The following is a 12,221-nucleotide window of genomic DNA, read 5'->3' as shown; positions in this document are numbered from 1 at the left end:
GCTCCCAATTTTTCCCAGAAAAAAGTGCAGATGACTTTCCAGCTATGGCTGTTTATATTGGGTGGCAGGGGGCAACATGATTGGAAATAATTTACACTATATTGATCTTACTTCAAATCTAAAGTTAATATTCTCAAACTTATTACATTAAATTATTTTGTATCCATTTTACTTTTAACCACCCCTAATCCCTATGTACTTATTTCTTTTGTTTTTTAAAAATTGGATTAGATAATTTGTCACCTCCAGAGTCCTTCAACCCCACCGCCGGCTGATCAGTCTCACTGCCTCGACCTCGTCTGATTCGAGGCGGCCACATGCCACATTCCAGTTCTCCTTCCGCCATCAATTAGATGACCTCTCCATTACCCCTCCGGTAGCACGACCGCGACAATCATCACCGGCAACCCCCATGGCCCAGGGCCAGGGTACCATCAGCGCGACGGAACACTTCTGGTTTCTCCTAGATAAAGGTGATCGCAAGTTTTCTCGTATCCGCGAACTTCCAAACTTCGGCCGCGCTAGGTAATGATTGAATCGTTTAAATAAAATTAGAACGAAACCCTAGAAATTCTCACCGTTTTGGTGCGGAGCCACTCAGGAACGATGCGGACTTCCAGAAGGCTTTTAAGATCTATACGCAGCTTTGGAAGCTGCAGCAGGAGAACCGGCAGAAGCTGGTGGAGGCCGGTTTGAAGCGGTGGGAGATTGGTGAGATCGCCTCGCGGATCGCGCAGCTGTACTACTTTCAGTACCAGAGAACCAGCGACAGCGGGAACCTACTCGAGGCCTACGTATTCTATGAAGCAATCCTCACGCGAGAGTACTTCCGGGACTCGGCCGCAGCATCGGGCGGTTCGGCGCCGGATCCTGCACTGGCTAATAAGCAGCTTCGTTTTTTCGCTCGGTTCCTGATCGTGTGCCTCGTTCTCGGCCGCCGTGACATGGTTTCGATACTCGCAAACCATCTCAGGACGCTTGTAGATGAGTCCAGGAGGAGCTTTCAGGTCTGTCTTTCTTCTATCACGCGTACTCGGCATCTTTTTGTCACCAATCATCTCCTTAATTCGATTCGTACGGGAGAAATTGCTTGGAAGTTGATGGATTTGGGATTTCAAAACACGTTCTTAATGCTCTTTATTATTATTTCTTGTGAGTTCGTGAAATCAGTAAGTGGTGTGGAACATCTTAGTTAAAGCATTCCATATGAATATTAAATCTAGTTTGTTACATGTTTTTTCTAGAAAGTTTTAGGAATCTCTTTTGATATATTATATATAGAAGGTTGTAGAAATGTTAGGGATGATGACTATTAATCTCTTTTGAAGCTTTAAGGTTGCGTTTGTTCCCTTGATTGGGTATTCATTCTAGCAGATCCAATTATTCTGCTGACCCACTATATCAGTTGGTATCAGAGCCTGAAGCTTGTGAAGAATGACAAATTGCCAAAGAAGATGGGTTGTCGGCGATAATAGAAGCCGAAGAAAATAGGCAGTCGACGAAGATCAACGCTAAATATGACTAGTGGTTGACAATGATTGACGTCGAAGAAAATGGGCGGTCGATGACTATCCTCGGCTCCAACTTCCATTCCAATGGTGAGATCCATTGCCCGACCACCGACCCTCTTCCATTGCTTCACATGATTGCAAACAGATCCACAATCAACTCGCTGTCATCCACAACTACCCTCTGCTCTAACTTCCACTCCGATGGTGTGATCCCCTATCGGACCAACGACTCGCGACCATGCCCACACTTTGCATTCAATTTGCTCTCCCGGAGAATTCTGAGAAAGACGAAGACAGAACGAGCGAGCAGTCGCCTAATGCGAACTAAAACAAATTATAAGATAATAAAACTATAAGTCAACCCGCTGCCCACTCGCTAGTTGCTACAGTTGCCCTAAACATAACAATGCCGGTCATTATAGGTCAAACTCGGGGTTTCAGGTTGATTCGGACCATACCCGAAAGTTGAAACGGGTCGAATATCAGGACCTGAACCCGACCCATTTTTCAAACGTGTTGACCCTAACCTGAAAATTTTGGGTCGTGTTTATGTCGTGTTCTGGGACACGCCCTTAATGATGGTGAAATAGATTGAGATATTATTAGTAGAATTCAAGTTGGATCGTTGAAGTGGAAGAATGCATCGGGCCTGTTGTGTGATAGGAAAATCCTCTCAAATTGAAGGGAATATTCTATAAGATGGCGGTGACACTTGCAATGCTTTATGTTGCAGAATGTTGGCCATTAAAAGAGAAGCATAATATTAAGTTAAGTTTTGCAGAGATGAGGATGCTCAGGTGGATGAGTGACTTTACTCTTAGAGATATGATATAAAATGAGCATTTACGTGAAAAGATTGGAGTAGCTCCAGTAAAAGATAATATTAGAGAGAGTCGACTTAGATGGTTTGGTCACATAAAATGGAGGCCTTTTGATGACCCGCCGATTAGGAGAGTAGATGTATTAGATTTGGCTTATTTTAAGAAAGATATAGATCGACCTAAAAAGAATTGTTTAGTAAATATTAGAAATAACATTTCTTTATTAGATTTAAATGAGAATTTGATCCTTAACATGACACAATAGAGAAAAAGTATTCATGTAGCCAACCCCATGTAGTGGGATAAGGCTTGATGTTGTTGATGTTAAAATCACATAACACAAATAAAAACTAGCATCAACTTCATAAATCACAATAAATATAATTTTTTTGGGCTAGGATGAAAGCTTTTGTATAACAAAACAAATAATAATAATAATAATAATAATAATAATAATAATAATAATAATAATAATAATAATAAATCAAACCTTAGCTATGCGGTGAGTGTTGTGCTTGGAAGCGTAAGGGTTGGTGGTATGGGGTTGATGGATTTAGCTTGGGCACCGCCAGCGAATCAAGAGACATAGAATATCTGGGCCAGAAGGATGCGTGCGCCATATATTGATTTTGCTCAAGTTTTAGATAAATTTGGAATATAAATGAAATGTGTCTTTTAAGAGGTGATACTTTCAAAATGTTGTTTTGTATTGTTTTGGTTCAAAGAAAATACTAAAAAAAAGTAAAGATTCAGGAAATGGATTACAATATTTTATTAATGAGGCCCACTAATCAACATCTAATAGAATAAAGGGTAGTGACTCGATTGATTTGCAAGTAGCAATTAATTAAGGCTATACGAGAGTTGTTAAAATTTAATTAGACTAAGTTGACTCTAATTATATTCATTAAAACTCTAATTTATTCATTAGATAATACGTAGTTGAATTAAATAGGAATTAACATGTGATTAATGATCTCAAGTGATTATTACCCAATCAATGAGCTGATGTTAATTTAAGTTAACTATGTTTTAATTACGTTATTTGTCATTGATTTAAACTTATTAGGGCTTAATTGGTCGTAATTAAATATTGCTTAGCAAAATAATATTTACATTCCACAAGTAATTAGTAATTATTTTATAGCCAGCTTGATTAGTTAGGCTAAGTATGATTTTAACATTGATTAAATAGTTTTAATAAGACTAATTAGGGAATCATTAACTTCGACTAGACATAGGTTAATTAGTTTGGTTTGATTTTCTTAGGTAATTTGTAATTAATTAATGAATAGGGAGATTAGTTGATTAAATACTAATTGGGATTGAATGTTGATTAATTAGTGTTTAATTGGTCCTATTAGGGTTAAATTTTCTTTATCTTATGTTTAATCAATTAATTAGTTAATTGCTTCTACTTGGACATTTGGCTTTTGCTCCACCACGTTCTCTCTACACCCATCTCTTTAATCCTTAATACCTTAATCCTAGAAATGGTTGGATTAAGGGAATAGAGGGATTTAAATTTCTTAGTCCTTTAATCTGAAAATTGCAGGGTTTATAGAATCTAAACTGTTTTTATAACCTGTTTGGTCTGATTGAAGAATTAAAGGGACTTTAATATCATATTTTTTTAATTCTGCTTACTTCTTGATGGCTTGGGATTGGTTGTTATTTGTAACTCACAAATTTCTCGGACTCTTCAGCTGGTATGTAGTCTTTGGATTGGATTAGTTATCTTCTTATCTACTTCAACATCCAATATGGTTGGTTTAGAAGAATCATATGTTCTTCTTTGCTGGTTAATATGCACCTCTAAATATTAAGATGTAGTTGACTTTATGAAACATTACTTCATGTGATCTTTAGTATTTAATTAATCGTCTACTGATGCTTTGTGAGCACTAATTTTTTTGATAGAACAATCTTTTCCTTTCTTTACATGAGAAAGAAAGTTCTATTTTGGATCATTTGAAGTACTTTTTTTATTGTTGGTGTCACATCTTAAAGGTTGCCTGGTTGTTATCGGTAATGCTGAACTTGTATTTCAGGAAATAGAGTACAAAGAATGGAAGCATGTGGTTCAGGAAATTATCCGATTTTTGAAACTTGATACATCTTTTATGAATATGAGGCCATTAAGATATAGCTTTGTCTATGACACGCATCCAGATTCTCTTCCTGTTGCTGCTTCTTACAACTCTAGGAAAGGTTTAGTTCTACGTGATGCAATATTGAGCAGCTATTGTCACAATGAGGTTAGCAACGTATATTCCATTTTTTTAGTTTATTACTTTATTTGATAGTCTATATGATCTTATGCATTTTGATTTCAGCCGCTGATTTTAATTGTTTATGCGCGTCATTGTCCTTTATGTCTAGGTTAAGTTTGCAGAGCTTACTCTAGACACATTTAGAATGCTTCAGTGTTTGGAGTGGGAACCATGTGGCTCGTTCTCCCTAAACATTGCTACTGATAGCAATTACAATGGAATGGGACCTAATCGTGTGAATCTACTGCAAGACATCAGAGATTCTGCCCTACCCCCCAACCCACATAAAGTAATTTTGTATCGTCCGACTATTACATATTTTCTTGTGGTGAGTTCGTGTTAAGCTCATTATTTACTTGCATTTAATTACTACGTTATTTTTTCCCCCAGTGATACTTCATTGATAAAAGTATTATCTTCAACTTAGCATTTCTTCTCAAAAAGCATGTTGATATCCTCTTTTTGTTTGTACTATATATCAAAGATCGATACTCTGATACTAACTTAATATTTTACAAACCTCTCAATGCTATCGTGTAACCCACAATGAGAGGCTAAAATGGTTAGAAAATATTATAGGAATGCAATTAAGGAGATATTGAGCTATTTGATATCTCTTAATTTTTTTTTTGTTTATATTCTAACTTGAGACAAAAAATACATTTGGTTTCTCATACATTTTTTTCCAAAAAAAAAAAAAAGAAAAGAAACCTATTTCCTCCGTTGACGAATGGTTGAAGCACACATCCAACACCTCCTAAAACGCCCACTACTGACCCTTACCCTTCCCTAGCTTCTTGCTGTTGAGCCTATGTTTTTTAGCAGCCATTTGGTGACGTCACCCTTTCCCTCTTCCATCAAGCCCATTAGATGGTCTCGAGTAAGGGTATAAACGAGTTGAGTCGAGTCGAGTTTAGGCCCTTATCGAGCTCGAACTCGAGCTCGACAGTCGAGCTCGTGTCACTGTTAACGAGCTCGAGCCGGCTCGCCAACAATGAGAGGGAATTTTTAAATTTAGGCGGGATTTTTAAAAAAAAATTAAAATTAGGCGGGATTTTTAAACCTTAAGCAGGATTTTTGAAACTTAAACAAAAATTTTTAAAAAATATGAAATATTTCACTTTTAAATAAAATTTAGGTGATTATTATTATTATTTTTTAATATTTAAATTTAATAAATAAAATTGTCACGACCCGTCCCGGATGCTCGATCTAACGAGGCGGGTACGAAAGGTCGGACGATAGTACATTTCCAAAAGTATAAGATAACTAGTCATCAAAACTTTTACAAAAACTGAAGAGCCACTAAACACAAAAAAATCTATTTTACCTGTTGTCATTTGCACCTCGCCTTCTGTAAACATGTTCTTCTCTTTCAGCCATTACTTCTCTTAGGAATAACCTGAAACATTTAAACTTGTGGTTTGAGTTTACTAAGTAAACTCAGTGAGAATTATATAAATTTATCTTTATAAAAAAATGGATTAATATATGTTCTTTCTTTTCTTAATCTTTTTCTTTTATTTCATTAACTTATACTTCTTTGGATATTTTCATTTATACTATTTCGAAACAATGTTATCTTAAATTTTTCATTTACATTTCCTTTTCCCATTCGATTTACGCAGGAGCACCGTCTTAAAGTACCCAAAGGTACAACCTTTTCCAATTGATTTCCTTTTCCCCTTTTCCATAGAAATTTCCTTTTCGATAAGCTCGGCTCGCGAGCCCATAAACGAGTCGAGCTCGAGCCGGCTCGGCTCACTTACACCCCTATTCTCGAGCTTGAAGCCCTGACCAACCTGTAGGGTGGAAAATGCAAGGAAAAGGCCAATGTCTGTGCAGACGCTAGGCGGATGCTTTGTGGGATAAGGAGGGTCGGTTTTTGCAACCTTCAGGTGTGGATATGGTGAGGAAAACCGTTCCTTCAAGCATTATGACAAATAGTTTGGGGTGAGACGCTATTAGTCGGGGAGCTTCCCGCCATCACCAACTGTGGGTGAGTCATGTGAGACATCAGACTCTGTGGGTAGGATGAGAAAAATTATTATGAAAAAACTTAAAACATCTATAACTTATTTTGAGTATTTTTTAAACAACTTAAAAAATTTAAAAACACTTGTCAAACAATTATCAATCATGCTGCTCATTTAGTCAAAAGCAATTATGGTGCCTAAAAACTCCATATGGAAGCATCATTCAGAAAGTATTGGTTTTTTTTTTATATCGTAAAAAAATATTTTTTGGCTTTTTGGAATGCTGGTTTAAATTAATATTTTCTAACTATGATATGATACACAGCTCTTGAGTTGCATTGCAATCCATTTCTCCGCTTTTATCATGATTTTATATTGAAGTATTGAACTATAAATATGATTCTTTTCTTGTCTTATAATATACATACTATTTTTTGGACATAGTTTTCTTGACATTGCTCATGTCGAAGAGCACATTACGAGGCAATTTTTTGAGCTTAACAAACTTTATTATAATGGCATGTTTATTATTCAGTAATAGCTCGGTTGCCTTTCAGTTTTCATTATTGATATTTTTTTTTTCTGGAGTATATTTTATTTTCTTTATTTTCTTAGTAAACAAGTTGAATGATGATAAATGTTTGCAATTTTTTTCATATGATAAATTCTCTTTGTTTAAAAATGATGCCCTGTTTGGCTTTTGGAAAAATAAAAACATTCAAAAGTTTCTCTGAAGTCTGAAATGATATGCTAGGTGAAATAATATCCAAGTTTTGTATTATATGTTGTGAAGCTATTTTATAGTCAATGCAGGATTCTCATCAGTGACTAAGATTAAATAAAGAAATCATGAGCATGTCATAGATGATGACAATGTTTAATTTAAGTAGAAATAGCATGGCATCTTCTATTAACTTATGTTACAACATCAGCGCACAAGATAACAAGATTGTGGGCTTTGAAAAGTTTCTTTACAACCTCTCTGATGAGGACATCAGCAGAAGATTTTAGCGCGTTTATTAGAGGAAGCATCGGAGATCGATGGTCACGATCAGGAGCCTTTTTTTATGCGTTTTATATATTGTTTATTTTATATTTCGTTTTTTTCTATTTTACCCCTATGGGTAGTTAGCTTGATGTTATAGCCCTGAGGACAGTTTAGTCCTTTTCTTTTGTCATGTTGAGGCCTATATATAAGGGCCCCCTCTATTGTATTTGGATGATGATTTGAATAAAAATTTCAGCTTTTGTCTTCTTCTTTGGTGTGAGCACTTGAGAGAAGAGAGAGAGTCCCGTGGCGTGGGTGAAAGCAATACCCGCCAGCCTTGGAGGAGTCCGGGCTTGCGGTTTGTACCTGTTCTTATTTCCCTTCCCCTTCCCCACCCTCCCATAACCGCTGGTTCCCTCCCCATCTTCTTCCCAAACCGCCGGTTTCATCACCCCTCCACCCAAACCCGCCGGCCCCTTCCAACACCCCTTGCCCAGGGTTCCCTAGTTCCCACCGTCACCTCCACCTCTCCACCTTCTTTTCCTAAACTGCCGGCAAGCCCAACCCCACCCCCCTTCCTAGCCGCCGGCCTACCTAGGGCTAAGTTGGATTTCAATTCAATTTACCTCCTAAATACTTTCCTAAATCATCCCAATATGGATTTGGAAAGTTTCGAATTTGAATTCAAATTAATTTGAATTTCAAATCATTTCCTTATCAATAAATCTAATTTAGGAAACTTCCCCAATGTAACTGATCACCAATTAAAGCCCGGGACCACATACATTGAATGTGGACATATTTTCTCCCTCCTCCTTTGGCCGGCCCCCCTCCCCTTTCCTTTTTCCTCTCCCCAATTAATTTCCCATCCCACCAATTAAGCCCCTTAATCCCTCTTAACCTGCCGACCTCTCTCCATAAGTTCCTCTAATTAATTCTCCATTAAGGTATTATGGAATTTCAATTTTTCCCTCCCTCGCCATTAACAAAATTATGAAATCAACTTTAGATTTTAATTTCTTTCTCCTCCATATCTCTTTCTCTCCTTGCTCCATCAAACCCCCAAGGAAGGATGCACCACCAATTGACCTATTCTTCCCATGCATGGCCGAACCATATCTCGACTATGGATTCTTGATTTGATTATCAAGGTCGAATAGATGTGCTACAATCACCATTGTTCAACATTAATCGGGAGGTCGACAACACCGTAGTGGAGTACGTTGACAGGATCTTATTCTCCTTGACCAATGCCATCAACGACTTCTAACATCCAATCCAGTGGCAACTTCAACATCATCTACCCACTCAAAAAAAAAAAAAAAATCATCCACCCACTCCTTCAACTCCGACTATCTTCTCCTTGGACGGTATCGTAAGCCCCTCTCTTTCTTTTGGTGACATCGTCAAGAGTGCTAAATTTATTCTTCTGTTAAGCCATAAAGAGATTGAGTGAGGGAAACTCAAGGTGAATGTTTTAAATATTAATCCATGGATTCTTATTACGGCATAACCAGTTTTACTGTACTTTTTTGATATTATTTTAATTTTTTTGTTCTCCTAGCTTGTAATCGAATGTCACATCAAACTTCAAATGAAAAATTTTAAAGTTATTCTTGTGATACATTAACCTTAAAGTGGCAAGCTTTATAATATTTTATCAATTCCTTGCAATTCTTGTTTGTATCTCATCACTCTTTGCATGGGAGAGTTTGAAGGATGTTTCTGTGTCAAATTTTAAGAAGTTTTGTTAGATTAAATATATGACACTATCCAGAAATTTTACCCTCATTTTGCGAGGACTTCAATGATATGGTTTTGAGCTTCCTATATGCGTTAGCTCTAATGATTAATTTCCCCCTATGTTGCACCGATACACCTATTTATGAAGGCGTGCTGTATTCGATACACCGATACACGGATACGCCTCCAATACTCTACCGATACGTGTCAGATACGCCAAAGCCGTATGAAATTAAAATACTATTTAATTTCAAAAGGACACACGTATCCGATACGTGTGTCTGTTGAAAAACAAAAAGAAATCCATAAAAAAAGACGTGTCGTATTTACTTCCGCGGTTGCGAGCAAGATTCTCTCATTTCCGAGATTGATTTGAGTCTCTTGATGATATGAAAATATTAAAAATTATTAATCTTTCACTTGATGAGCCTGAATTAGAAGCTATGATATTTATTGAAGATGATATAGAAGTTTAAAGACAAACCAATGAAGAAGATAATTATATCATTCCTTCTATTGAATAGTTGAAACTTCATGTGCTAGATAATTTATGTTTATGCTGTTGTTGTTGTACTAGACATTTAATGCTTACTTTTATTTTGATATTATAAGCTACAAGGCTACAAATGATGTTGTTGTCATTTTTTTTTTTGTAATTTCAAATATTATGCTTTGATTGTTTTCTTAAGTTTTATGTATAATTTATAAATTATAATGTCATGTCCGCGTCGTACCCGTGTCCTGTATTTTTAAGAATTGACGTGTCATGTATCCGTATCGTGTCGTATCCATGTCGCCGTATACGTATTGATGCAACATAGATTTCCCCTTTCAGTGATTAGAGAGAGCTTTCGATTAAAATTAGTTGTTGGATAGGCTGTAGATACCGAGCATATAGTAGCAACAAATTTAGTAGTGGATTTAAAATTTATCAACTTATAATTAAAACGGATTGTGGGGGGAACGATGATGAACCTGATTATGATCCCATAGTCCTTCAGTCTCAGTTTGTCATGGTTCGTAGTCTACTTAGTTAGAGGAGTTAATTGGTCCAATTTGATTGAAGGATATTTGTTGGCAACAAGTAGTTGCTTTGTCAAGGGTTCCTTATAGAACTGTGATGGATATGTATCTAAAAAGAGAAATTCAAGTAGACCTTAGCTAACAGAGAGATTTATGCTGGATTTAGTGCGCTTTATGATTCATTATTTAAGGATTTTTAGTCATTAAGGAACTTGCAGGCTGTGACCATAATTTAATGATGCATTTTTACCGCAAAACTTTCCAGTTAGAGAGCCCTGATTGTAATTGTTTTCCTACGGTGTAATTTGGAGTCAAAACCTCAAGTTAGAAGGTATGTGTAATGTTGTACCAGAAAGAGATTGTTTGAGAAAGAATTTTAGCTATACATTAGTAAAACATTTGCCCTTTGTGGACTGAAGTTATTATTGAATTTATTACCTTTGACAAATATTTATGAATGGAGGATGTTTTTGCTTAAGGTATAGAGATAGATTTCAGTTGGACTTTTTTTAGGTTATAATTTAATTGAATTTTCATATTTTTATTTGTGTGTGATCAACAACATACTCTCATTAGGATTTGGGGGCATTTCAAAAAATAGTATCTCTTCCTCTTAAGATTCACTATCAAGATGACCATCATCAAGGTGGCATTGGAGTCACTTCAATATTTATATTTGTTACATAAAAATTTGATTTTGAAAATGGATCTATTTGGTTGAGATTTTTCTTTTAGCATAGTCATAATCAGGGAATTTGAATACTTCTAATTCATTATTTTTGACTTTGCCTACTTGCTTGCAAAGGATCGAGCCGGATCTCTGTTTATTTTATTTTACATCTATGTAGCATGTAAGTTTATCGAAGCACCTGCAGACAAATTTGATCTTCTTAAGGCTTGAACATAATTTAGATGATGTGCATATTGTCTAGTACATTTACACAATGCCTTTGTACACCTATAGTTATATTTGTTATAGTGCACTTGCGCACTCTTTAATGTTGACATATGATGTATTTGCACATTTTGAGATAAATGTAATTTAAATTTTTTTCTCATTTAGCATATGCAGCATTCTCAGGCTTCGTATTCGAGCGTTTAACATGCTTGTCTAAGTACATATGAGGATTTTTGAACTTAAAAAAAAGTTCATGGTTTTTAAAATGATTGTATGTAATGTAGAGCAATCGCATGCCTTTCAAGGCTAGAAGAGCTTAATTCAATTTATCCTTGACTCGCAGAACATTCTTGGACATTATGTTTAAGCATTTCACTTTTGTTGGAGCTCATGCAGGTATATTGATTTCAATTTATTAAAAGGGACTTAAGTTCAACTCACATTTAATCCTACTCATCATTCTTAAATATTATGTGCTTAGCATATTTTGTTTGAGCACATGCGATAATTTTGACATTCCTTTTAAATGACATGCACATTTTTTGATGTGCCCACATGATGCCTTTGCATGCTTTTTGGCGTATTTGCATGGTGTAGTAACATATTTTTTGATGAACTTGCTGCTTTTCAATATGCGTTGCATTTGCACATGTTTTTAGTGCATATCCATAGCTTATTCATACACTTTTCAATATATATTATTTATTGAATTTTTTCATTTTTAAATAATTGCATATTTTTTAGAGCTGCTCACTTTTTGAGGTAGTTGTGCACCTCTCCTGGTAATGTCACACTTCTCAAGGTGCTTGCGAGCTTCCTTTGGCTACTATATAGTATATACTTCTCGAGGTGGCGACATACTTTCTTAGTTTTCTACACGCTTCTTTAGACAGTGACATGCTTTCCACAACTTCTTTAGATTCTGGCACGCTTTCCATGACAATTGCATGTTCCTCAAGGTGGTGCACTTATATATATATATATATAT

The 12,221-nt window shown here is 35.9% G+C and overlaps 1 protein-coding gene across 3 annotated transcripts in view; it reads left to right on the top strand.

Moving 5' to 3' along the window:
• Window positions 1-231: 231 nt before the first annotated feature.
• Window positions 232-12,221, top strand: part of LOC110097523 (protein SCAI homolog) — a 43,613-nt gene continuing 31,623 nt past the window's right edge. For all 3 annotated transcript variants that reach the window (XM_020823938.2, XM_020823937.1, XM_020823936.1), the window contains exons 1-4: window positions 232-525; window positions 602-1,007; window positions 4,384-4,590; window positions 4,715-4,933. In XM_020823938.2, coding sequence (XP_020679597.1) covers window positions 413-525; window positions 602-1,007; window positions 4,384-4,590; window positions 4,715-4,933 — 945 coding nt within the window. In that variant the 5' untranslated portion in view covers window positions 232-412. The remainder of the gene's footprint in view (window positions 526-601; window positions 1,008-4,383; window positions 4,591-4,714; window positions 4,934-12,221) is intronic.

The sequence above is a fragment of the Dendrobium catenatum genome, unplaced genomic scaffold (assembly GCF_001605985.2).
Source record: "Dendrobium catenatum unplaced genomic scaffold, ASM160598v2 fragScaff_scaffold_390, whole genome shotgun sequence".
In the NCBI taxonomy this organism is placed as follows: domain Eukaryota; kingdom Viridiplantae; phylum Streptophyta; class Magnoliopsida; order Asparagales; family Orchidaceae; genus Dendrobium; species Dendrobium catenatum.
This window is presented reverse-complemented; position numbering and strand designations above follow the sequence as displayed.